The 25,743-nt window shown below is 49.1% G+C and overlaps 3 protein-coding genes across 3 annotated transcripts; 2 read left to right on the top strand and 1 right to left on the bottom strand.

Annotated features, from left to right (window-relative positions):
• Positions 1-2,440: 2,440 nt before the first annotated feature.
• LOC149285715 (ataxin-2-like protein) lies at positions 2,441-12,078 on the top strand. The gene is made up of 23 exons (XM_089494810.1): positions 2,441-2,580; positions 4,181-4,214; positions 4,476-4,532; positions 4,946-5,017; positions 5,185-5,335; positions 5,535-5,656; positions 5,775-5,866; positions 5,995-6,195; positions 6,415-6,593; positions 6,742-6,843; positions 6,995-7,174; positions 8,399-8,485; positions 8,646-8,710; positions 8,797-9,086; positions 9,174-9,243; positions 9,359-9,487; positions 9,608-9,704; positions 9,951-10,129; positions 10,329-10,455; positions 10,549-10,661; positions 10,928-11,137; positions 11,231-11,432; positions 12,029-12,078. Exons 1-23 carry the CDS (start codon positions 2,441-2,443, stop codon positions 12,076-12,078), a joined length of 2,949 nt encoding a protein of 982 aa, XP_089350936.1.
• A 2,236-nt stretch (positions 12,079-14,314) lies between these two features.
• LOC149285714 (elongation factor Tu, mitochondrial-like) lies at positions 14,315-18,567 on the top strand. The gene is made up of 11 exons (XM_089494809.1): positions 14,315-14,429; positions 15,579-15,616; positions 16,111-16,270; positions 16,427-16,593; positions 16,719-16,823; positions 16,937-17,101; positions 17,240-17,372; positions 17,464-17,568; positions 17,685-17,836; positions 18,150-18,269; positions 18,394-18,567. Exons 1-11 carry the CDS (start codon positions 14,315-14,317, stop codon positions 18,565-18,567), a joined length of 1,434 nt encoding a protein of 477 aa, XP_089350935.1.
• Positions 18,568-19,504: 937 nt separating this feature from the next.
• Positions 19,505-24,876, bottom strand: LOC149285713 (cyclin-dependent kinase-like 4). Its single transcript, XM_089494978.1, has 9 exons — positions 24,709-24,876; positions 24,354-24,475; positions 24,110-24,182; positions 23,837-23,927; positions 23,507-23,707; positions 20,976-21,064; positions 20,754-20,810; positions 20,351-20,476; positions 19,505-19,606 (listed from the first exon to the last, which is right to left on the bottom strand). Exons 1-9 carry the CDS (start codon positions 24,874-24,876, stop codon positions 19,505-19,507), a joined length of 1,029 nt encoding a protein of 342 aa, XP_089351104.1.
• Between the last annotated feature and the right edge of the window lie 867 nt (positions 24,877-25,743).

Below are 25,743 nucleotides of genomic sequence, written 5' to 3'. Positions count from 1 at the left end.
GAAAATGTAAACCCGTTTGTTCGCTTGGAATCTCGTAGATCAGTCGGTGGTTCTGGACAAGAAGTCTCATAACTGACTTTGATCAAAGTCTGAAAAGGATTATCCTGCTGGAGCCAATCATAAAGCTTGGAGGAAAGAAGAGAGAGAGAAAGGATGGGATAGAAACATTTACCCACATAGAGGCTTAGATAGGATGTAAAGAAGTTTTATTTTCCTTAGAGGTCGGTTGATGAATGGAGCCGTCTACCAGCAGAGGTGGTAGAGGGTAATACAGTGAGGGGATTAAACATGCATGGGATAGACATACGGCTCCTGAATCCAAGACGAGACCAACGACTGATTTGAGTCATTACAGCAGGAGAAACGGGAAGTCTAGACGGGGGCCGATCTGCCGGCAGGTTCTGGGTCTCTACCCATCAGAAGACATGCTGGGCGGACAGAACTTGGCGTCTCAGATGAGGGTGCGGCTGTATCTAGTAGGTGAAGCCGGTAGATTCCGGGAAAGGGACCGATCTCGCTGCATCTGAAAAGAAAGTTTTTTCAAATTCCTTTGATCTCTTTATTTAAACGCGTTTTCCCGTACAGATGATGATTTCCATAGAATGTGACATCAGAGGCGAGTATGAACTGGAGAGAGAGCGCTTATAAATCGGGGATCCCTCCCTGCATCCAAGACAACATTGTGGGCGCGATATTCCCGAAGAGACCTACAGCCTCCGAGGCCTTTCTTTCCACGACGGCTCCATTTAGCCTCCTGTGACCATTTCTTTTTAAAATAACTAGAGAATAAAAATAGGGTGAACACGGACTGGTAGTCGAATGGTTAATTAACCTGCAATTTACACACATTATGACTTTTTATTTAAACAGCGCCAGCACATGCCGTGGTGCTGTTACAGTAAGTGGGGGGGGGGGGTTGATAGTAGCATTAAGATGAATAATGTGAGCATGTTGGGGCTGGTACAGAAGGAGAAGAGCGACCTGGTCTTGTGAGCTTACAATCTTTTAGGCTCACAAAACTGTACAGCGACGTACATTCCGGCCACCGTCACCCAGTTGGGTTCTGCCGTGAGAATACATTCTGGACCGATACGGCCGCGTCTCGTTGACCTGGGATCCGATTGGTCGCTGGTGTGCGAGGTCAGCTGAGACACAAGATTTATTTTCCTCCAAGAACGTCTCGGTTTTCGATATTTCAAGGTCAACAAACCGGATCCCGCTTCACGCCCCTTCCATTGGCCCGCTCCGGGCTGGATCCGGTCATCCTTCCAAAACCGGCCCAAACCAGCCTTCATCTCAAGGGTGAATGCTGCCCTGACCCCTAGGAAAAGAAAAAAAAAGGAATCTATACATTATTTACATTATTAGTAACAGAAGGAACATTACGTCACTGCAGGCCACGGTGACCAGTGCTACGCCATGACATCAGCTCACAGCACGACAAGGTAATGTGATGCACTGTAGTGATGTCATTAAGGGTTTTGGGTGTAAATTATCTGCATTTTGATGAAGCAAGTTTGTCTACAAATATCATTACACCGAATCTTTTCATTTAATTCCCGTTTTTTTCCCCGGAATACAGAAAGCACTGCGATAGATTAAGGGCTGGCTGCAAGCGCAGGGGACTCATTAGCCTCAGAGCGGAAGGATACTGGTTTGTGTGAAACGCGGAGTGATCCCAAACGTAGGCGGGATTGCGCCAGGCTGGCATGGCGGCCGTGACGTCACGTATTTGCAGAAAGAGAGCGGAGTGGAAGAGTTGAAGCGAGCAGAATAAAATGACGCATAACGGGTAGTATCAGCACAGGAGGCCATGTTATCTCCGATGAGCCCTGACATAGCGGCACACACCGCCAGCGCGTAGCATACACGCGCATATAATGTGCGCCCTCTGCCAGGTAGGGGCTCGTGCACACGCAGCAGAGTCCCCGCCCCTTCCTCATACGGTAGCGCTTTGATTGGCAGGCTTCAATGCGCGCTCCTTCGCTTGAGGCGCAGTCTATTGGTCGTTTTGTTTCTGCGGGCTGTGACCCCACCCTCCTCTGTATCGCGCGCCCAAGGTAGACTCGACTAGACGAAGGGTCAGCGGCAGAAGCGCACGAGCCTCTTCCCACTCCGTTGATTGGTCGCCCGCGATCCCGCATCAGCTCATTGGCCAGCGGCAGTCCCGTCTTCGCTCATTGGGCCGCGCTGGTCCCACCTGTTATCGTCGGCTCCTCCTATTGGCTCCTTTCGTCCCCTTGCCTGGCCACGCGCAGTGTCTCGCGGCAGCGGTTAGAGAGGGACGGAGCGCGCGCCGCTTTTCCTCCATTATTAGCCCGCAGAGCCGCTACTTTGCCTCTGTGACTTCGCCTGCAACCCTTGCCCCTCCCCCCCCGGAGGGACCCGAACCGTGTCCGGCTGCTCGTCCGGTCCAGGGTCTTGGAGTTTCCCTCGGGACATGCTGAAGCAGCAACAACCGGCACCGTCAAGCCGCAAACCAGCAGTCATGGCAGTGCCCGGAAACGGCTCCCCTGGGAGCCCCAACGGTAGCCTCCCTTCTGCTGGAAGCCGGGGCCAGGAGCGAGGCGGAGCCGGCAGGTGAGAGTCTGTGTGGCCTGGGCTACGGGAATGGGAGGAGGAGGTTGGAGAGCCGGTTGCATCCCGCGGGTTGATTGACGGTGTACTAGCCAATCAAGGGTTCCGGTAGGGGAGTAGTCCTATGTCTACGGTCACGTGAGGTGCTTTCCTTTGGCTTCCCCCTTATCCCCCGGGCTTTCCCGTTACCGGCTGTACGCATGCGCTCTGTGCAGCTACACGAGCCTCCCGGTGATGTGGGCGGGGCTGCCGCGTATAGGCTGCCAGCTCCTTCCTGGTTAGAGATGCTGGGGTTATTGGGGTGTGTGACATACACATACTTGTCAAACCTTTGTCTCCAAGTGGGGGACCCAGGCATTTAAACCAGCGCCGTAGGGCCAGCCTTACTGGTCATACTGGGATGGAATCACCCTGATGCCCTGTGAGGTGTTTCATGGGGCCTCAAGTGGCTTCACTATAGATATATCTGTACGTTTTATTTTGGTCAATGTTTATACCGTTCACATAGAACTTGCCGGCCCATTCGGCCCCCGTCTAGTAGCCTGTTTCTAATAAGACTCAAACCTAAGTCGTTGGGCTCGTCTCAGCAGCCTTATGTCTATCCCATGCATGTTTACGTTCCCATGCTGGTTATTCTCTACCATTTCTGCTGGGGAGCTATCCCACTTTTCAACTTCTCTCTGTTAAGTAAAACTTCCGTTTCGTCTAAGTCTCTGACCCTCTGTTAGATTACGGCCGCTTGTTCTAACGTGGACGTGTCGTGTTTATGGGATGCAGAGGCTTCCCGCGTGTGGGGGTTTTCTTGCAGGGCCAGTGGGGTTCCTGGGGTGATGCCCGTCTAATGGGGTTGTAGACGTGTGTGTCGGAGGGGTTGTCGTGGTAACGCGGCCCAGCTATCCTTTAGTACTCCATAAGAATGCTTTTTATTGTAACAACCGCTTTATAAACCCAAAGCAGCTGCTGTACTTTATGTATAACATAGAAACTCAGAACCCGCCGGCCCCCGGCTTGTCTTAGATTCAGGAGCAGTATGCCTATCCCATGCATGTTTAATACCCTCACTGTATACTTTCTCATGCCCCCCACCCATTGTATGGTTCAGGTCCTTACATTTATTTTTTCCTTCATTGATTCTTATACCGGCGACAGAAATTCCAGCCGTGGGGAGCCCGAGCCGGCTCGCCTCTAACTTTCATGCCTAAGTTCTCGTAGCGCTGCGCTTGATCCACTTAGAGCAGAACCGCTGATGTACATGAGCGGGTCTATTCACTAAATCGAGAGCCTCGCTATTCATCATGAAAGAGCAACACCGACTGGTTTTACCAGCAGTGAGCCGGTGCTGATCTGGCCCTGTGTAATGCCTGGTGGGTGAGCGGACCAGCCAGGCTTTCTACAGCAGAAGCTCGCTGGGGTTGGGTTTTCATGATGTAAAGCGACATCGAGGATAGACCGTACCAGTTACATAGTTATATGCGGCTTGTAATACATAACATATCATGACAAGAGCATGCACGGAACCTGTCCGTATGAGCCCGACTCGCGTACGTGGAAAGCTAGCGTGGTGCCTCGTCTCATTAATGTTCATTCTCTGTCTTTGTTTTAGGGGCCGAAGCATCGTGAAAGGACTCCAGCCTCCGGTAAGTCATCCGGCGCCTGTCCCACTGTGATGATTGTATTGGGCCGAGCGGGAAGGGCAGTAATTGGGTTTTGCCCCCGGCTGCAGCTGCCCTCAGATTAATTGATCCGGAAGCAGCGGAATGCGAACATTAATTCATGTGATACTAACTATCTCATCAAAATAACAGCTCTTGGTGGTTCATCTTCATACTGCCTGTTATTGCAGTTTAGGTCTAATCGATGAAATTAACGTGTATTTTTTATGGTTTTTTTTCTTCAAGGTGTTCGAAGGAGTTTATAACAATTCCCGCATGCTGCATTTTTTAACTGCTGTTGTGGTGAGTATGAAGCTGTGACTCTTGATCCTTCACTCTTTCCGATCGCCAAGCGGTTTCCGAAGCCTAGAAAATCATAAATGGACTTTTATTACTGACCCTCCCCCCTAAATGTGCTGCGCAAGTCCTTCCAGGCTAATGTACGAAGGTATGGAGAGTCTCCTTTTGCACAAGGAAAAAAACTTCCTAAAACCTTTTTGGGATGGCGTCGTCCACTTCCCGGTCTGGTGATGGGAAGCGATGGCTTCTGGATGCGCCTTCTGCCCGTGGAATGAGGTTTCTATTTGGGGGGTTTTCGGCTCCTTGGCTGTACAGATTTACATTTATTCAGGTCCAGCAACTTTCTGAATGCTAACGATGAAGATGCGAGCGGTATCAGCTCGGCTGCATAAAAGGGTTTTGGTTTTTTGTTAAAGGGCTCCACGTGTGACGTGAAGGTGAAAAATGGTGGCGTTTATCAGGGGATTTTCAAAACCTTAAGTTCCAAGGTAAGTTTCTCCCTTTTTTTTTTTTTTTTATGGTGACGGAGTACAAAAAAACAACCGCTTTGATGGCATGGATTGTTCCTCACGTAGTTAACATGCATTAGATGGCTGCTGGTTTGTGGAGGCGGTGTAGCTAACCTAGGAATATAATACGACGTGTTATCTCACAGTTTGAACTGGCTGTTGATGCCGTACACAAGAAGACAAACGACCAGGTCGTGGGTCCGAAACGAGAGGACATCGTGGACACCATGATTTTCAAACACACAGACGTCACGCTCGTTCACTTCCGCAATGTAGATTTCAACTATGCTACGAAAGGTATGTGAGAGATTGCGTGTAGCGCCTTCTCCTTCGCGCCGGGGGGTCTCTGGCAGGAGGGCTTTGCGTCTTCCGTGTAAAAGCCGCTTCTCTGATGTCCCGTTATGTCGCCTGTTAAAATAAGAGTAACCTGTTTGCGCACAGGCTTCGGTGCCCTGCAGGTTGGATGTGACTGGTTCTTCTCCTGTCCCGTCTTTAGATAAATTTACTGATTCCGCCATTGCCACGAGCTCCAAAGTGAACGGAGAACACAAAGAAAAGGTTCTTATGCGCTGGGACGGCGGGGAAAACACTGATGATTATGACCTGGACTCGGACATGGTACGTGCAGCTCCGTGTTCTCGGAGGATATGCAGCCTCCTGCTTGGTCTGGTGGAAGCATTTGGTTCCTTTTCTTAAAAAAAAAAAAAAAATAAAAACAACTTTCTTTGCATTACAGTCCAATGGCTGGGATCCAAATGATATGTTCAAATTCAACGAAGATAATTATGGTGTGAAGACCACCTATGACAGCAGCCTGTCTTCTTACACGTGAGTTTGGCCAAGTAGGCTTTTAATGGAGATGGTATCGTGTTTGTCTCCTCCTTTCTGCCTTGTTTTTTTTTTTCTTGTTACGAAGGGGTTTCATGATCTCCTGTTCATTTTCTTCTTTTTGACAGGGTCCCTCTAGAAAAAGATAACACTGACGAGTACCGGCAGCGGGAAGCACGGGCGACCCAGCTAGCCAGAGAAATCGAGTCCAGTCCTCAGTACCGGCAGCGGATTGCCATAGAAAACGATGACTGCAAGACGGAGGAGGAGAAGCACAGCGCTGTCATACGGCCAAACTCTGACCGCGACAGTCCTAGTCTGGGCTCCAGGTCAGTCCGCCAACCGGTGCCCTCCTTTTAGTGATGCGTTGTACACCAGTTCTCTGTCTACACTGTCTCCCCACACACGTTACACGTATCGAACGATGAGTCTGTTCCCCAGTCTAACGCCGCGTCATGGTGTTATGGGCTGTTAATATCTTTGCACCGTCTGTTATCGGCACATTGTTCCTGGAATAATCTCTGAGTAAACTGGTGCTTCTGTTTCAGAGACGGGAAGTACGTTCCCCTTCCTCAACGTGTCCGGGAAGGCACACGAGGTGGAATGAGAAGTGGCTCCACACGGGGAGGGCGACCAGGAATGGGATCCATTACTCCACGTGGACCTTCTCAGCATTATCCAGATACCAGCTCCAGTCCGGTGTCGGAGCAGAGAGGCATCAATGGGGGTAAGACAAAGCTTTCTAAACTCGGAGACAATGTATTACTCTCAGATAACGAAATCCTTCGGCGCACACTTGTGTGTAAGATTAGAGTGTCCGCTCACCTGACTGATCCCCAAATCAGACTGTGAACTTTAAATGTGTTTATTTTCAGGGCCCTCACGGATGTCTCCCAAAACTCAGAGGCCAATAAGATCCTCAAAGCCTATGTCTTCTCCGTCCAGCCGCCCTGGAGAGGTGTCCACTTCCCCATCAGGTGAGTTACTTGCTGGTTGAAGACATGCAATTTATAGAAAATATGTGTATTCAGGGAATGTGAGGCTGTTTGTCCCAGTGCTGTTCAGTGGACCTCGGTGAGCAGCCACGCTTGCTTTCCCCTATTTATTTATCTTCCTCCTGTGGTACAGCTGCCTCTCGTGTCTACTCGCCTCTCTCTCCAAAATCCACCTCTTCCGTCGCTTCCTTGGAGAATGCCGTGGCGGCGTCCTCTCCGGCTTTCACTCCTGACTCTCGGCCACCGGCAGAGCCCAGCGTGTCCGCCAAACCTCCCTCTCCCAAGAGCGTGACCCCAACCTTACCCGGGGAAGGTGAGAAGAAGTCTTGTTTGAAGCCGCAGGCTCGTCGGTTTTTTTAACCATGAAAATCTTGACCTTGGCGCTTTCGGTTGTGAAAGTCTTGTTGGTGTAACGAGTTAGTGAGTGAAGCGAGTGAGATGGAATCACGAGCCCCTTTCACTAGTATTCGTACAGATGATGCACTTTACGGTTTATTGGGTGTTATTAGCTAATGGGTCATTTACAGTTAAATGCTGTACTTTTTGCACTGGAACCCCTGTCAATTGACTAATAGAGATGTTTATATATATTTTTTTGTCTGTATTTATACCAATAAAGTGTTTTCCATTATCCTGCTGATGCTTTTCCACTGCCAGGCCTTTTTGCTAGCAGTAGAGGATAGGGCAGCCTGGGAAGGGGGTTTGGAGCCAGGCTATCTTTATAAAAACATTATTACGCTAGCCGGGTACTGAAGAAGCCAGTCTCACGCGCGACCCAATGTCCTGAGCCTTTCCAGATTTACCCAGATTGATTTTTATTTTATTTAAAAGCCAGTAATGATTAGAAAATATATTACCTGGCAGCCTGTTCATTTCTGTTTTCTCGAGTATGTGCTGAAGAGCGATTTTACAATTCCAGCAACAATGGCTAAAGCCATCTTAACCCTGTGCTGTACAAGTCTCTTTATGTTGGTGGCTGGGAAGCTCTGGGCCAAAATATGCAGTTCACCAAAAGACGTCACCTTGTACATCAAGGATGACCAGTGGGATCCATATGCCATACATACATACATACATACTTTGTCACCATCACAGGTCTTGCTGCTATGAAATTAATGTAATAGCCTTCCATCAGTGGGGTGGAATAATCTGAGACACCCTTCCATGGTATAATATAATCTAACACCATTAGCTGGTAACAGGATTAGATTCCCTATAACGCCGGAATTTTCAATGTCTTTAAAGGACGTTGATATTTCCCAGGGATGTGTTTTTCGGGGGGGGGGGGGCTTTGGGGGGGAGTTCCCTCCAACTTTATTCAGTTCCCTCCAACTTTACTCCGTTCCCTCCAACTTTACTCCGTTCCCTCCAACTTTACTCCGTTCCCTCCAACTTTATTCCGTTCCCCGATGACTAGTATTTGTGTGGATAGACGGTTACCTTATTCAGGTTGCCTTTAGCGTGATGCTTGAGGAATATATATGGATGTAAACTGGCCCAACAACCCTGTTTCTAAAGATTAATTCACGTTATTCAGGTAAAGAGATGCCTCCTGTGGCCACTAAAGAGTCGAGCCGCGCGACGGAGCCGACGGCCCCATCTGATACAGTGAAGCCTTGTAAAGGTGAGTGCTGCCTCCGCTCCTTACCCTTCCTCCCCGTAAGGCTTACCAGCAGGCACATTAACTGGAAGATACATTGAGTGGTCCAGCAGTTGAGTTATACTCGGATGATATACTTAAAGCTCTTTGTGTTCTTGCTATAACTTTGTCCCCCTGTTTGCAGTGCTGCAGACGGAACAGAAGAGGATTCAGCTGGATGAGCTGCGCAAGTTTGGTGCCGAGTTCCGGGTGAGTTTCTGGACCCGTTGTGTCTCCTGAAGCTCGGTGAGTCTCGTGGATGTCGTCGTGTTAACTGCCTTCTCTTCTCTGTCTAGCTCCAGGAAAGCGCCGGTCCGGATTCCGCCGCCGACGGCTTCCCGGGGAGGCAGAGAGACGCCTTGGACAGTAAAGTCACTCCGGCAGATCTGGCTACGTGCGAGATAGCCGAGCCCCTGAACATGGTTCAGAAAGTCACCGAGCCGGCGGGAGACGCCAAAGACGAGCGAGTGTGCGAGAGCTCCGAGCGGCAAGACGAATCGCCGAGCCCGTCAAGCAAAACTCTGCCAGAAAGCAAGGAGGAGCCTGCGGTGTGCGAGTACGTGCGCCACGGAAGAGAGAGCGTGGGGTATAGAACTGTGATACCCCCGGGATGATACGCGTATATGAATGGATCTCTTAACTCATTTTCTTTTTTCTTCTTTCTGCCTTTTAGACAGGTGAAAAAATCTACCCTTAATCCCAACGCCAAGGAGTTTAACCCTTCAAAGCCTCTGCTTGCTGTGGTAGGTACCTGAATCTCGCATAAATGGAGTATCTAGTAATTGATCTAGTTTTATATTTATGCCTTTATGTTAATGGACAGCAGTAAAGTTATTTTTCTCTTTCTTGTTTTAACAGAATAAAGCGACTAGCACGCCAACCTCTCCTGGACCAAGGAACCATTCCTCCGCCACCACGATCCCCATGCTGGCTGCCGGGCAGAGCGGGGTGTACAGTCCTTACATCTCCTACATCCCCCAGCTCCACGTGAGTACCGCGCGTCACAGCCTTGTTTAAAAAAAGCGTGTAGCTCGCAGCTCTGTGGATTATCTATGGGGTATCGGTGATGGTGTTCAGTGACATACATCACGTTGCCCTTTTTAACAGTCGGTTGCCCCGTCTTGTTTTCGCCAGGCTCCTCAGATGTATTCGTACCCCGTCTCTGGCTCCGTTCCTGGACAGCAGGGGAAATACAGACCGAAAGGTGAGTCCGGCCACGTCCGTCACACGAGGCGATTCTGGGGAGAAGTGTCCGCGCCGCGTACTGGAAACTTCCATATTCTTAGCGGTTTTGTTGCTGTTAGTCTTGCAAAAGTACATCTTGCTTCTCGAAAATAGCTATATTTAGTGGTGCGATCCGTAATTTTTAGCGCAGCTGATGTAGGGCTTGTTCGCTGTGGGATTAGTCTCTTGTGATGAGTTTCTCACCTTTTTTGTCCACTTTTTGCAGGATCTCTCCCGCCGCAGCGCTCGGACCAGCAGAACTCCGCACCACCCATGATGCAGGCGGCTGCAGCCGCCGGGCCGCCCCTGGTGGCCGCCACACCGTATTCCCCCTACATCTACAGCCCTCAGCAGTTTCCGGGGCAGCCAACCATGATGCAGACCATGGCACATTATCCTTCGCAGGTAACCTGTGAATTGGACTTTAAATATGATGTCATCTCCTGTCGGTAGGCCCTGTTTATATGGTTTAGGAAATGCAGCTCCCGGGACCTGCCAAGTCGGTCTATTCCAGAATACCCCACTGGGCCGGAGCGGTGGGTTTTTATTATTCCTCGTTCATTTGCCCATTTTGAATAAGTTGTGATCGGCTTTCTACTTGCAGCCCGTCTTCGCACAGATGCTCCAGGGTAACCCGCGAATGATCACATCCGGCAATCACCAAGCCCTGGTGTCTTCCTCTAACAGCCAGTACCCCCCCACGGATCAGCCTGCGCCGCAGACGCTGTACGGTGAGTCTCCCCGGCGCTGCATTGTTAATGGTGGTTGTTCGTTGCATGTCTGTGCGGCGGGAAATGACGCTAACGGGGATTATTTGCTTGCAGCCACAGTGCATCAGCCATACTCTCACCATGCCGCTCAGCTTCACCCGCAGCCTGCTAGCACCCCTACACAGAACCAGCAGCAGTCCCAGCATGCCAACCCCAGCCCCGTACAGGTGAGTGCTGTCCGAGACCGGCCCACGCGACTCGCTGCGAGGGAAAAGGCAAACTAATAATATTTAATATGCAGACAGAACCAAAAAAAAATGTTTTGGTTTTACTGCTTTCTGCAGCAGTCATTTTTTGATCAGCTTCCAGATTGTGGTTCAGGTTCTGCCCGGTTATCGGCCATCTCGTTACCGCTGTAGGCTCGTTGTTTATCTGGCAGCGTATCTATAATGCAGCCGGCTAATCAAGTCCCCTCTCGTCCTCTTCTTCCTAGCACCAAGGCGGGCAACCTCCACACCTGGCTAGTGGCCAGCCCCAGCAGAGCTTGTACCACACGGCCACATTAACGGCCACTCCGCCGTCCATGACTCCTGGGCCCACCGCACAGTCCCCGCAAGGCACGTACCCGCAGCAGGCAGTGTATGCCATCCATGCCCACCAGCAGCTCCAGCACGGCTACGCCAACATGTCCCACGTGGCTCAGGTACTTCAGTGCGTTTAATTTTAATCTTCCCGCCACTCTTTCCTGCGGATATACCGATTTTCTGATATTTACCGTGTTCTGACTGTTCTTCAGGCTCATGTACAGTCTGGAATAACCGGAGCACCCCCCCCTCCCCACCCTGGTGGTCCTCACCCTTCACATCCTGGCGGCCCCCATCCTACGCAGGTCATGCTCCTGCACCCCTCCCAGACGCACGGCGGACCCCCACAGGCGGGAGTTCAGCAAACAGGAGTATCAAACCCCTCGCCGTACACCTATATACAGCATCATCAAGGTATGCGGCAAAAGGAAGGAGAATGTGCGTGCCGTATAAACAATCAGGAAAGAGTAATGGATCTCAATATGGATCCAGTTTGGGGTAGAGAGGGGGATGGGAAAGAAACATTTAAATACATAAAGTAGTTAAAACATCCTGCAATTTATTTTGAAGGAGAAATGTAACAAGAGGCCATAAACCTAAAATTAGACTTTTGGAGGCTGAGATGGAAGAAGTTTTACTTTACTGAGAGGGTGGTAGATAAGTGGAGCAGCCTCCCAGCAGAAGTGGTAGAGGGTAATACAGTGAGGGGATTAAACACGCATGGGATAGACATACGGCTCCTGAATCTAAGACGAGACCAACGACTGATTTAAGGTTTGAGTCTTTACAGCAGGAGAAACTGGCTGAGTAGACGGGGGGCCGGCTGGGGCCGATCTGCCGGCGGGTCCTGGATTTCTATGATGGTTTTAGCTCATGCTGGCTGGTCATTATTTTTATTTTTGGTTTGAAGTTAACTTCTATAAATATATAAAATACCCGTCAGTCTCTGTGCTCTTGGTACGAGGCCGGCTGTTTCTTGCAATCTATTGACGCTCGTTCTTGTTTTGCAGTTCAGTCTCATCCGTCCCAGCAGCTTCCGTACCACCCCCCCGGTAACTGAGCTTAGCGTCAAACTGTGAATCTACCCCTCGGCACATTTCCAATCCACCCCCCCAGCACCTGCCCGGAGCCACGGAACCCACCTGAGGCCGTCTACACAGACCCCGGGCATGCGCAGACTTCCTAAAATGAATTGGAAGACATCTGGGGGGGGGGGGGGTCGATGTGCGCGTCTCCTGCTTCAAAAGCCCCGTCTGGGCAAAAGTGGAGCTAACTGCCCCGCGGAGGGCATCTCCTGGGGTTTTTGGGTCCTGCAGCATGAGGCAATTTTTGTCCTTTTTTTACCGGCCCCTCGCGGACACCCCTTTTTTTTTAGTTTTTTGGTTTGGTCTGTGGGGTGAGGGTTCCCGATTCTCATCGTTTTACAGAGACTGGAATAAAACCGAGTTTTTATTTTTTATTTATAAAAGGAAATCGGGCTGTTCCGAGGCAGTTTTGTTTTCAGCTATTACCCCCTCTTCCTCCTCATCGCTCATCCGCCCCCCGGAGTGATGGACTACTTTTACTTTTTATTGAATAAATATTTAAAAAAAGAAAAAGAAACTACAAAAAAACTTAAAATCCCAAAAATAAAAAAAAATAAAGTTTTAACCCATAGTTTCTTTTTTTCTTTCCCTGGATCTATACGTTCTGTATATTTATATATTGGCAGAATCTTCTATGGTTTGATGGGTCGGGGGGGCTTTTAAAGGTCTTGTTGTGACCTCCCGGCGGCCGCTCTCGCTCGGACCTCCACGGCTTATTAAAGGGCTACTGGAGCGTTTGTGAGGATGCCGTGAAAACCTGCGCTGCTATCACCCCTGGGGGGCTGTAGAGAAGGAATCGCTGGTCTGGAAATCTTGGAGGTTGGGGAATCCCCACCCATGTGGGGCTTGTTACCGGAGGGTGGTCAGCTGGGGGTCTGGTTCTTCTGGTGTGGGGCAAAAAGGCACCGCTTACAGCCCCTAATGCCCCCCCCCCCCCCCCCCCCGTATACTGCCTATTAAAGTACTCTGAGTAACCCCAGCCCTCTGCGAGTACCAATACCTGTTCTTCAAATAATACAATTTAAAAGAATCAAGCTGCAGCCCTGCTGCTGCACATGCTCGCTGCTGCAGTCCAATGATTATTGCTGCCAATTGTGGATGAATCAGCCAATCAGAGGGAGGAAAGTGCTCCCTTTGAAAAGCTTGTGTGGGAGGGGAAGGGGCAACTTTAAAGGGCCCTGTAGCTGTCGTGGTATTGGGACAGTCCGGCCATCACATGACTTTAAAGCACAACTGAAGCGTATACTATACACGTGTTACATATATATATACACGCACACGCAAGGTGTGTCCGGTAGCAGACCCATTGTACAGCGCTGTGGTATATGGAGGTGCTATCTAAATCAATAAAATAATGCTGTCCCTGAAACCTCCGATGGGGGTCCGATCATCGCCATCTAACGATCTGAAAGACCTCAACGTCGCTGCGCAGTCTTTACTCTCCGCGTTTACTTTATGAGCATCTTGGGGCCCGGACAGTCACTCCAGCCTCCAACTAACATGCCTTAAACCCACACATTCCCTGCCGTGACGCTTCTCTGATCAAATAAGGGGTCAGAGGCTTAGATGGGACAGAAGGACATTTTACGTTGCTGAGAGGGTGGTGGATAAGTGGAACAGCCTTCCAGCAGAAGTGTTAGAGGTTAAGACCGTGAGGGGACATACGGCTCCTGAATCTAAGACGAGACCTACGACTGATTAGTTAGGCCAGACGGAGGCCGATCAGCGGGCAGATTTTAGGTTTGCAAATAGGAGGCTCAGAACATCTTCGGATCATTAATTCCCTCGAATACGTGACGACGCGGTTAACAAGTTCATGGCTGGCAGGAAAGGAACGTTTCTCTCCGGGCTTTAAACGCCCCGGGGGGCCATCGTGGAGAAGATGTAAAGTTACATCAGCTGTCGGGACCTCAGAGGTCTCCATCAAATTAAAGAGAAGCAAAGCTCACTGAGGAGGAGACCTCTGAGGTCTGCAAAGGTTATGTGACTTTTTTATGTTGGCCCAATAAGCTACAAACATTGGGTGACGGGAAAAAAATAGTCAAAATCTATACATATTTATATACATACAAAATGAAGTATTTTGTTAATTAAATGTATCGCATTTATCGGTATTTTAATTTATTTATTACGATGAAGGAAAGCGGCGGCATCACATTCAGTTTAATAGATGAATCATCTCACAATAAGGCAATTAGTGCCACATCCAATATGGCGGCCGAGGGGGGCCTGTCAAGTGTCAAAATTCTCTTCCGGTGCCGCAGATTCACTTCCTCACTCTCCAAGATGGCGATGCGTGTGGTGCTGTCTGCATGTAGCCGGGCCGGTGAGGGCATTTTCTTATTACCTGCACTGATGGGGTTCATGGCGGGCAGTTCACTGGGGTATTAAGCTGCTGAGGGGCAGGTGAGGAAGGAGGGAGAGGGTTAGAGGTCACTACGCAAAGGCTGAAGGTCATAGGATGCTAAAGGTCACCCCAAGAGCTTCATGTGGTGGCTGCGGGTTTCTCGGTGCCTTTGTCTCGAGCTGTACCCTTGGGGCAAATCAATTATCTTACTGCCCCGGTAATCAAAAAGCTGATCAATACCCTGCAGCGGCTTTACCATCAGCGCCGGGTCCTGGATCCCTGCCTGCCGTCACTGATGTCTCATTCAGGGGTTAATTATATTTTTGTATAATATATTTGATAGGAAATAATAAAATATTGTTTTAAAACCCCAAGTTATTTCCTCATTGATAATAAAGGAAATTATGACTGGGGAGGGGGGGTGCCAGATGCTCCTGACCTGCAGAGCTTACACTCGTTAGGGAACCATGAGGAGGAGATGCAGGTGTGTTCTGTGTAACTGATGTATTTATGGGGTAAGATTATTTGCCCCGGGGAGAGGGGCGATTTCCAGGTCTCCTTCATGGAGCCGTCACCTGGTGGGGTCCTGACGTTCTGATGTAAGGAAGACTCCCCCAAAAAATAGCTTTCCTACAAGTCATTTCCAGTTGGTTTGGAGCAATGCCGGCTTCTACCGCCTCCACCTGAAAGCCCATCCCTGCAGCCAGTGACAATGTATCAAAACCAGCATTAACCCCGGCTCTCCTGAGAGCGCGATGCTGTTCATTCGGGACGTTCTGCTTTTAAATCCCAAAACTCCAGCCTCTTTGAGACATCAGATGGGGGGGGGGATTTGGGGGCTTCTTTATTTTACTGCCTTAATACAGAAGCTAGAAGGGGGAAAATTCTTATCTTAATGCCCCGAGTGATCTGCGGAGGGATTGCTCCATTGAGGCGCACGCAGGGTTAACGAGATCCGCTTTACAGCCCCCTGCGATCTTCTATGCTGCTTCTTTAATGTATATGGCTGGGGGGGTCTATCAGAAATCTGATTGGCTGAGGCCCCCCCATCCGTATGTTCCATGCTGCTGTTGTGGTTTTTTTTTTACATTTTCCAGCCCATAAGTTTTTTTTTGTGTTTTTTCTCAGTTTTCAGCGGGATTCCGGCTCGCAGTCTGCGGATCGCAGTAAGTCCGAGGCGTCACAGGAATGTAAACAGGGCAGTTCTGTTTTCTATAAAAGGGTTCAAAAAAACCATACGTTTCCCCACGGGGGGAGAATAATTGCCCCTCGTAGCTTCATCTTAGATTGTAACCTGCCAGTAGCTCTGTATGAATGTGCCGTACGGCTAGATTGCAAGCTCACGGGCCGAGTCTTCGGCTCCTGGATGTGTAACTGTGTCTTTGGGATGTGTGTAGCGCCTCGGAATATGTTGGCGCTTAACAGGTATAATATTCACTTTGTGCCCTTGTGGTGATAAATCAGCCGGCTCCTGCCTCCGGTTTTGCCCCGGTGCCGATATCTGCCCCCCAGTGGTGAATGTTTAACCCTTTGCCTGCGTTAGTGATGTTCTGATTCTTCGGGGGCTGAGCCTTTCATTATTAAGTTACAGAGAGGATTTGGAACGTACCACGCACCAGCAGGGGGACATAACAAACCCCTCTGATTTCTTTTAATTCAGACATGGTCCGGCCCCCCGGCCCGCTTCTGCCCCTTGCTGGTGAGGAATTACGCCGCGGAGGCAAAAAAGACCTATCAGAGAGACAAGCCTCACGTGAACATCGGGACTATTGGACACGTGGACCACGGCAAGACCACCCTGACCGCAGCCATTACAAAGAGTAAGTGGGGGGGGGGGCTTTTTTACCCCAGGGGTTGTTTTGGAACGCGGGGCAGTTCTGAAGCCCCTTCCTAACGGGTTCAGGTTGATCATTCCTGGCAAATCTCAGGGGGGCCGGAGGGCCAGCAGTGATGTTGTGGCTTCTCTTCCGTGTCAGTTCTGGCCGAGGCCGGAGGGGCTCAGTTTAAGAAGTACGAGGATATCGATAATGCCCCGGAGGAGAAAGCGCGTGGCATCACCATCAACGCGTCGCACGTGGAGTACACCACCGCCAACCGGCACTACGCGCACACGGACTGCCCCGGACACGCGGACTACGTCAAGGTGAACACGGGCTGGGGTTTTACTCTATCAGTAACTTGGGTGGCCGGCGCGGGCCGATGCCTGGGGGGCCGCGGGCCAATTCGTCTGTATCCCCCCTGACTCTATACTATATACTCTCTCCGCAGAACATGATCACCGGCACGTCGCAGATGGACGGCTGCATCCTGGTTGTCGCTGCGACGGACGGGCAGATGCCGCAGACCAGGGAGCACTTACTGTTGGCCAAACAGGCGAGTCCGTTTGCCAGCGCGGGGTCCACGTGTTGGTCGTACCATCAGTATCTGATCGGTTGACCCCCCGTTTACGTGCCCGGCGTTCAGTAACCCTTTCCTTCCCCTCTCAGATCGGCGTGAAGCACATCGTTGTGTTTATTAACAAGGCGGACGCCGTGGACGATAAGGAGATGCTGGATCTCGTGGAGCTGGAGGTCCGAGAGCTGCTAACGGAGTTTGGATACGACGGAGAGAACACGCCGGTGATCACCGGATCCGCTCTGTGCGCCCTCGAGGTACGCGGGATCTGCTGTGTGCAAACACCACGGATCAACAGACGTTTCTAACATCTATTAGCCTTAAACCGGGATCAGCGAACGCGGCGTTTACTTTGAGCGCGTTTTTTTTTTTTTTTTTTTTTTTTCACCTTTCAGAACAGGAATCAGGACATCGGTTTGAATTCCATCATGAAGCTGCTCGACGCCGTGGACACTCACATCCCCGTCCCACCGCGAGATCTCGACAAGCCCTTCCTGCTCCCCGTCGAAGCCGTCTACTCGATCCCAGGTAACGCCGTCCCGTCGTGAGCGCACCCTGCCCGGGGGGGGGGGCGTCGGGTCGGCAGTCGGATGACCGTCTGTCTCCTGTCTGTTTTCAGGCAGAGGAACCGTGGTGACCGGGACCCTGGAGAGAGGAACCATCAGGAAAGGCGACGAATGTGAATTCGTTGGACGTAATAAACAGATCAAGTCTGTGGTTACAGGTAAAAACCGTCTAACACCATCTCAACTCCCCCCCCCCCCCCGGTGCTTGGCCGCCCCATACCTCCCTGTGCTCCTGGCGCTTGCCCGTCATCTCCTGCTTTGCTGTCTTCTCCAGGCGTTGAGATGTTCCACCAGAACTTAGACCGGGCAGAGGCTGGAGATAACCTCGGAGCCCTCGTCAGAGGGTTAAAGAGAGAGGATGTGAGGCGGGGGATGGTGATGTGCAAACCGGGGTCCATCCGGCCGCACCAGAAGATCCAAGCCCAGGTAATCCTCCGCCGATCGCCCCCCCCCCCCCCACGGGCCGTGACATGAAGCTGCGGCAGATCGGCCCCATCCGGCCCCCGTCTAGTCGCCCGTTTCTCCCGCTGTAAAAACTCAAACCTTAATCAGTCATCGGTCTCGTCTTAGATTCAGGAGCCATATGTCTGTCCCATGCATGTTTAATACCCTCACTGTATTACCCTCTACCACCTCTGCTGGGAGGCTGTTCCTCTTGGTGAAAAGCAGTGTTGTGTTTGCGGATTTGTGTCGTCTGTGCTGAAGGTGTAATGGTGACCGTGTGCGCGATGCTCTGCAGGTCTACATTCTCAGTAAGGAGGAAGGGGGCCGCCACAAGCCTTTTGTCAGTAACTTCTTGCCCGTGATGTTCTCTCTGACCTGGGACATGTCCTGCCGGGTGCAGCTGCCAACCAACAAGGTAGGTGGTATTTGGGTTTTTTTGTTTTTTTTTTACCCCCCCTCCCTGAAGCTCCTGACCCAGCCTGTCTGTCTCTGTTGGCCCTATCCGGCCCCCCGTTAACGCATCGCCCCTTTTCACCCAGGAAATGGTGATGCCGGGTGAAGACTCCGCGCTCACCCTGACCCTGCGACAGCCCATGGTCTTGGAAATCGGTCAGCGCTTCACCCTGAGAGACGGCAACCGGACGATCGGCACCGGCTTAGTGACGGAGATCCTGGAGATGGCACCCGACGATGACATTAACTGGGGTGGCTGAACCCCCCCGAAAAAAATGAACTGATCTTGGAGGGTTTTGTGGGTTCCTAGCGAATAAAAAGAGAGAACCATAAACGCGATGGATGTCGGTCCGTCCGCACATCGGCCCCCCCTGCGCCCCGGCTCTTTCCTCTGTAAAATACACCCTTTCCTAAATAAAGTGGCTTTGTCTCCAGTCTTTGGGCAGATTTGTGTTAAAGCTGCAGTTCCACTTCAATGCTCTGTCGGCCTGAGAGGATTTAACAGATCCCCCATTCAAGCTTTCTTACGCTGTCATGGCAACTAAACCTTTCAGCATATTGGTGTTCTCCAGCGTCACATGATCACTAGCAAGATTTAATCTCTCCCGGATAAAGTATTTATTATATTCAGAATGACCAAATAAAAACTCGAATCTGTGCGTTTGTTCAGAAGGAAATTTATTGTTATATTACATAATTTCTCTCATTTAGTTACAGCTGTTTATAGAGTTTAAAGCGGGTGTTACTTTGTAGCCAAAGGGATGGCTTATCCCCCCCCCCCCTTGCTTTTGGGCAGCTTTAAAAATAAATAACCTTTGCTGCGTAAGTGGGGGGCCGTCGGGTGATAGAAGTATCAGTCCAGGGACCGATGAGCCAGAACCTGGTGCGGTCCTTTTGGGTTCTAATTACATACCGGAACTTATCTCGAAGGCTCTTGCGAAAGAAAACTATAACCGTAACGATCGTCGGTCCGTCCGCACATCGGCCCCCAGCTCTTTCCTCTATGAAATACCCCTGGTTGCTCCGTTCCCGCGGGTCTCTGGCTGCCTTTGGGGGGATTGGATTCTCAGCTCTCTCCGCATTGGATTCCCGGGTCCACAGATCTGTTTCTCGGGGGTAAGGATGTCTCGGGGGGCCGTGTCAGCGATGCTGTTCTCTAGGCGTTTCTTTAGCGTCAGGAAGGGTAATAACAAGCAGCTAGATGTTAGGGAAGTGGTCGAATTTCTGGGCCCGCGGTTTGCTTTTACCCTCTGGAGCTGGCGACGCGCCGTTCCCCGGAATCTGCGGCAAGAGCTGGCCCTGTGGAAAAAGGCGACGGTTACAGTAAGAAATCTGTCTCTAGAACATCATCCAACATTAACATAAAGTAACGACGGATTGTCTGCCACCGGCAGGGGGGACACTGACCCACTATTAAAAAAACAAAGCCAGAGCTGTACAATGTGCATATTAATGCGGGGCCGATATAAATTCCTCCCCGGCAACCTGTTCATTAACAGAAACGTACAAAGAACGAGAGACGGGAAGAGCGAAGATTTCATTCAGAACAAAGGAAGGGATTCTTTACAGTGAGGGCAGTAAAGGTACGGAATCCACCGCCCAGAGAGGGGGGGTTTATCAGACACCAGATGCCCCCAAAAGGGGTAAAAGCAGAACATATAGGGGTCTAAGCAACGGAATAAACAGTCATATTTTACAGCTTCTCCATCCGACGAGGAATCCCATCGCCTTTTGGCGTGGAGAAGGATTTTTTTCCCTAAAATTCGAAAAAAGGGTAATGAGGTTTTTTTTGCCATCTTTTGCATCAAAAGCAGGAAGGATTGGTAGACGAGAGAACGTGACGGACTCTTTTTATTTTAACCTAAATTACTAAATAACTGTTACTACGTTAGGTCACCATAAATTCTTGGCTCTTTACGTCTCAGACGATATCCGCGCCGGGCAGCCGGGGACAGTAAGTTACGTGTTTTGGTGCCGTGTCCCCATGTAATGCATTCAACACGTTTGGCCTGAGAGGGCAGGGCGTCAGTCCGGGGGCCGTACCTGCTGCAGTCTCCTCCTGCCCTTGCTCTTCCTCTTTTCAGGTTCCTCGCGGGCGGGGTTAAAATAAGCACTCTCCAGCAGCTGCTCACACGCCTGGCGATCATCGGGATTCATGCGCAGACAAGCCTGGGGAATGAACAGGGTTTGATTATCCAGAACCGAGGCAGGAAGGGGGTCTGGTGCAATCTAACCGGACGCGGGATTAGAAGAGAATGGCGCATCCCAGCATTTCCACCCTGGGAAACAAGTGTCTTCATTTAGGTTCCTCTTTATTTAACTCAGTAACTGTTTGCATTAAGGGAGGTAGAGAATGTCTAGAAGAAGGAGATGCCACGCGTTTATATACCCTGTGGGGGCAGATTTCTCTATCACTATCTATGGAATATCACCCGGAGTCATTTACCTTCATGAAGCTCATAGCAGTCGGCTGGATGTTGGGGAATTTCTCCTCCAAAGTTTCCTGAGAAACAAAAGATGAACATTAATAAAATAGGAAAGCATATCAGTTACACTATATATATATATAATATAAGACGTTCACTTATATATCTGGGTATAATCCCTGTAGCTCAGGGGGTACGAGGTGTCCCCTAATGTTACAGAGGATCCCCCAGGATGACCGTACCACGTCTCCGGGGTCAGGCTCGGGGATACTGGCTCCATGAAAGAACTGATTGCTTCGGAAGATGTACTGGTGTCGGGGGATCAGCTTTCCTGTAACACAAGCAACACATACAGGGGGAGAGTATATAATATATAATATGAGGAATATACAGGGATATAACGGGTTATAAGGACGGGATTAGTTATACGGGGGGGGAGAGTATATAATATATAATATGAGGAATATACAGGGATATAACGGGACGGGATTAGTTATACAGGGGAGAGTATATAATATATAATATGAGGAATATACAGGATATAATGGATTATAAGGACGGGATTAGTTATACTGCCAGAGAGTATATAATATATAATATGAGGAATATACAGGGATATAACGGGTTATAAGGACGGGATTAGTTATACGGGGGGAGTATATAATATATAATATGAGGAATATACAGGATGTAACGGGTTATAAGGACGGGATTAGTTATACGGCCGGAGAGTATATAATATATAATATGAGGAATATACAGGGATATAACGAGTTATAAGGATGGGATCAGTTATACGGGCGGAGAGTATATAATATATAATATGAGGAATATACAGGATATAACGGGTTATAAGGACGGGATTAGTTATACTGCCAGAGAGTATATAATATATAATATGAGGAATATACAGGGATATAACGGGTTATAAGGACGGGATTAGTTATACGGGGGGAGTATATAATATATAATATGAGGAATATACAGGATGTAACGGGTTATAAGGACGGGATTAGTTATACGGCCGGAGAGTATATAATATATAATATGAGGAATATACAGGGATATAACGAGTTATAAGGATGGGATCAGTTATACGGGCGGAGAGTATATAATATATAATATGAGGAATATACAGGATATAACGGGTTATAAGGACGGGATTAGTTATACGGGGGAGAGTATATAATATATAATATGAGGAATATACAGGAATATAACGGGTTATAAGGACGGGATTAGTTATACAGAGGGAGAGTATATAATATATAATATGAGGAATATACAGTATATAACGGGTTATAAGGACCGGATTAGTTATACGGCCGGAGAGTATATAATATATAATATGAGGAATATACAGGGATATAACGGGTTATAAGGACGGGATTAGTTATACGGCCGGAGAGTATATAATATATAATATGAGGAATATACAGGATATAATGGGATATAAGGACGGGATTAGTTATACTGCCAGAGAGTATATAATATATAATATGAGGAATATACAGGGATATAACGGGTTATAAGGACGGGATTAGTTATACAGAGGGAGAGTATATAATATATAATATGAGGAATATACAGTATATAACGGGTTATAAGGACCGGATTAGTTATACAGCCGGAGAGTATATAATATATAATATGAGGAATATACAGGGATATAACGGGTTATAAGGACGGGATTAGTTATACGGCCGGAGAGTATATAATATATAATATGAGGAATATACAGGATATAACGGGTTATAAGGACGGGATTAGTTATACGGCCGGAGAGTATATAATATATAATATGAGGAATATACAGGGATATAACGGGTTATAAGGACGGGATTAGTTATACGGCCGGAGAGTGTATAATATATAATATGAGGAATATACAGGGATATTACGGGTTATAAGGACGGGATTAGTTATACGGGGAGAGTATATAATATATAATATGAGGAATATACAGGGATATAACTGGTTATAAGGACAGGATTAGTTATACGGCCGGAGAGTATATAATATATAATATGAGGAATATACAGGATATAACGGGTTATAAGGACGGGATTAGTTATACGGCCGGAGAGTATATAATATATAATATGAGGAATATACAGGGATATAACAGGTTATAAAGACGGGATTAGTTATACGGCCAGAGAGTATATAATATATAATATGAGGAATATACAGGATATAACGGGTTATAAGGACGGGATTAGTTATACGGCTGGAGAGTATATAATATATAATATGAGGAATATACAGGAATATAACGGGTTATAAGGACGGGATTAGTTATACGGCCGGAGAGTATATAATATATAATATGAGGAATATACAGGGATATAATGGGTTATAAGGAAGGGATTAGTTATACGGCCGGAGAGTATATAATATATAATATGAGGAATATACAGTGATATAATGGGTTATAAGGAAGGGATTAGTTATACGGCTGGAGAGTATATAATATATAATATGAGGAATATACAGGGATATAACGGGTTATAAGGACGGGATTAGTTATACGGGCGGAGAGTATATAATATATAATATGAGGAATATACAGGATATAACGGGTTATAAGGACGGGATTAGTTATACGGGGGGGGTATATAATATATAATATGAGGAATATACAGGGATATAACGGGTTATAAGGACAGGATTAGTTATACGGGGGGGGGGAGTATATAATATATAATATGAAGAATATACTCCCATCGCGGGGTGATCTGATGGATTTGGGTATACAAACGTTCAGACTCACCCAAAGTCCTAATAATCAGGTACAGCTGGTCCACGTCAGATTTCCCCGGCCACAGGGGCTGCCCGGAAAGAAGTTCTGCGAAGACGCAGCCCACGGCCCACACGTCGACGGCCGCTCCATACTGGGTGTCTCCTACCAGCAGCTCCGGGGCCCGATACCACCGAGTAGCCACGTAATCTGTGTAATCATCACCAGGACGGGCTGTGGACAAAAAGAGTTAAAGAAGGAGCAGAAGTGGCTCCCAAAACCGAGACGTTCACCGGAGCGAGACGTGGAGCGGAACCCATCAGTGGCTGGAGGAACCCGGCCCAAAGTCATCTCGATACTCACTCAGAATGCGAGCGAAGCCGAAGTCGCAGAGCTTTATGACTCCTTGCTTGGTGAAAAGGATGTTTTCAGGCTTCACGTCCCGGTGGATGCACTACGAGAAGAGAAAAGATGCGTCTGGATTAACGTGGCCCCCGGAGGGACCAACAGTGACCTTTCCACCAGAATCATTAGAGACATTTGGGGAATCTTCACCATGGGCTATTAAAGGGTTGATATTTCTCGGGGGCCCCAGGTGGGGGGGGCCGGAGTGTAAAGTAATCTCTGGGGACTCACGTTATTCTTGTGGCAAAAGTTTACAGCTTGAAGTATCTGCCACACGATGTTCTTTGTGGTCGAGTCGGGAACCCTGAAGAGGAGAAGAAGATGAATAACGTTTGCCGTCTGCCGGTGAAGGAAACCTGACGTTCTCTCTCGGAATCTGGATTTTACTTGAAGCCCCGGAATGGCCCGTCGAGTCTTCTTACGCCTCATTCATTCATTCATTTATTAATTCATTCTTTCTTTGAGATCCACTGACCCGTTGGGGTGTTTCTCCAGCTCGTTGAGGACCGTGTGGTCACAATACTCAAAGACCAGATGGAGCTTCCTCTTCCTCCTGAAAACCTCCAGCAGGTTCACCAGGTTGTTGTGTTTGAGTTGCTGAAAGGAAAGAGCTTTTTTTACTGGGGTATCCAGGGCAAACAAGAAAACAGGAGGGTAAATAAGATCGGCCCCATCCGGCCCCCGTCTAGTCGCCCGTTTCTCCTGCTGTAAAGACTCAAACCTTAATCAGTCGTTGCTCTCGTCTTAGATTCAGGAGCCGTATGTCTATCCCATGCATGTTTAATCCTCTCACTGTATTACCCTCTACCACCTCTGCTGGGAGGCTTCACCTTCAGCATCCGGATCTCACGCAGGGCAATCTTTTTGATGACCGGGTCGTCCTCCGACTCTACAAACTTCTTGATGGCCACGACCTGCCCGGTCTCCTTATTCCGACATTTGAAGACCACTCCGTAAGACCCTTCCCCGATTTTCGCCAGCTTCTCGTATTTCTCCATCGCTGCGAACACGAGGGGTTAAATCCGCCGGGGGAAACCTCTCTGCCAATCAGGTCACAAGAAGAGTGCAGAGAGCGAGTCGGGGGTTGGGGTCCAAATAAATCCTGGGAATAAAATGAGGTTTCAGGAGACAGACTGTGATTCGTCAATCAAACCTCCCAACTCCTGCCCTCTGCGCATCAGGATGTGGGGGGTGGAGCTTGGGTGGTAGAGTGTCACTCAAAGTGGCAGCTCTACTGAGCATGTGCTCTACTCTGCACATGTGCAGTAGGAATTCTCGGGTGTCCCAGACGCGGGAGAATGAAATCCCGGGACGGAGGCAGAGCTCGCTATGACAGTGGAATAGAGTGGCTGTCGGGACTGTCCCCCGCACAGCGGGACTGTTGGGAGGCATGGTGAATATTGTGACTTAAGTGACACAGGGATCTTCTTGGTGCTCCTGAGACCCTTACAAACTGCACGATTAAGGCATCGCTCGCTGAATACAGCGTTTCTCATTACGATCATTTTATTCTTTTATCATTTTTATGTTGTTCTGGCCGGAAAGATTTAGTAAGCGCTTTCTCGCCAGGAGACCGAGCGCCCTCCACCATCGGCAGCCGCTCCCCAGCCGGAAGCTCACATAATCTCTATTTAATTGTCGTTAAAGGAGTAAATATTTGCTGCGCCTCGGCACAGACCGCAGGGAGCAAGTCTGGCACGCGGGACACACGCTACACGCCGTGTACAGCGACTTATCACACAGAGCGCCCAGAGTGTCAGCTCTCCGCCCTTACATATAAACATAGACCCTGCCGCCGGATCGGCCCCATCCGGCCCCCGTCTAGTCACCCGTTTCTCCTGCTGTAAAAACTCAAACCTTAATCA

This window comes from Sceloporus occidentalis, unplaced genomic scaffold (assembly GCF_023333645.1).
Source record: "Sceloporus occidentalis isolate IW3139 unplaced genomic scaffold, rSceOcc1.0.p SCAF_76, whole genome shotgun sequence".
NCBI classification, from domain to species: domain Eukaryota; kingdom Metazoa; phylum Chordata; class Lepidosauria; order Squamata; family Phrynosomatidae; genus Sceloporus; species Sceloporus occidentalis.
The sequence above is the reverse complement of the archived record's forward strand: the minus strand, read 5'-3'. Positions and strand labels throughout refer to the sequence as shown.

Coding starts and splice junctions, on each gene's coding strand:
- LOC149285715 (XM_089494810.1), top strand. CDS start 2,441: ATGCTGAAGCAGCAACAACCGGCACCGTCAAGCCGCAAACCAGCAGTC. Junction 5,867..5,994: donor AGCAGCCTGTCTTCTTACAC/GTGAGTTTGGCC, acceptor TCTTTTTGACAG/GGTCCCTCTAGAAAAAGATA. Junction 11,433..12,028: donor CTATATACAGCATCATCAAG/GTATGCGGCAAA, acceptor CTTGTTTTGCAG/TTCAGTCTCATCCGTCCCAG.
- LOC149285714 (XM_089494809.1), top strand. CDS start 14,315: ATGGCGGCCGAGGGGGGCCTGTCAAGTGTCAAAATTCTCTTCCGGTGC. Junction 14,430..15,578: donor GTCTGCATGTAGCCGGGCCG/GTGAGGGCATTT, acceptor GTTTTTTCTCAG/TTTTCAGCGGGATTCCGGCT. Junction 16,594..16,718: donor GACACGCGGACTACGTCAAG/GTGAACACGGGC, acceptor CTCTCTCCGCAG/AACATGATCACCGGCACGTC.
- LOC149285713 (XM_089494978.1), bottom strand. CDS start 24,876: ATGGAGAAATACGAGAAGCTGGCGAAAATCGGGGAAGGGTCTTACGGA. Junction 24,476..24,708: donor GTGAGATCCGGATGCTGAAG/GTGAAGCCTCCC, acceptor CTTTCCTTTCAG/CAACTCAAACACAACAACCT. Junction 20,811..20,975: donor AGCCTGACCCCGGAGACGTG/GTACGGTCATCC, acceptor TTTGTTTCTCAG/GAAACTTTGGAGGAGAAATT.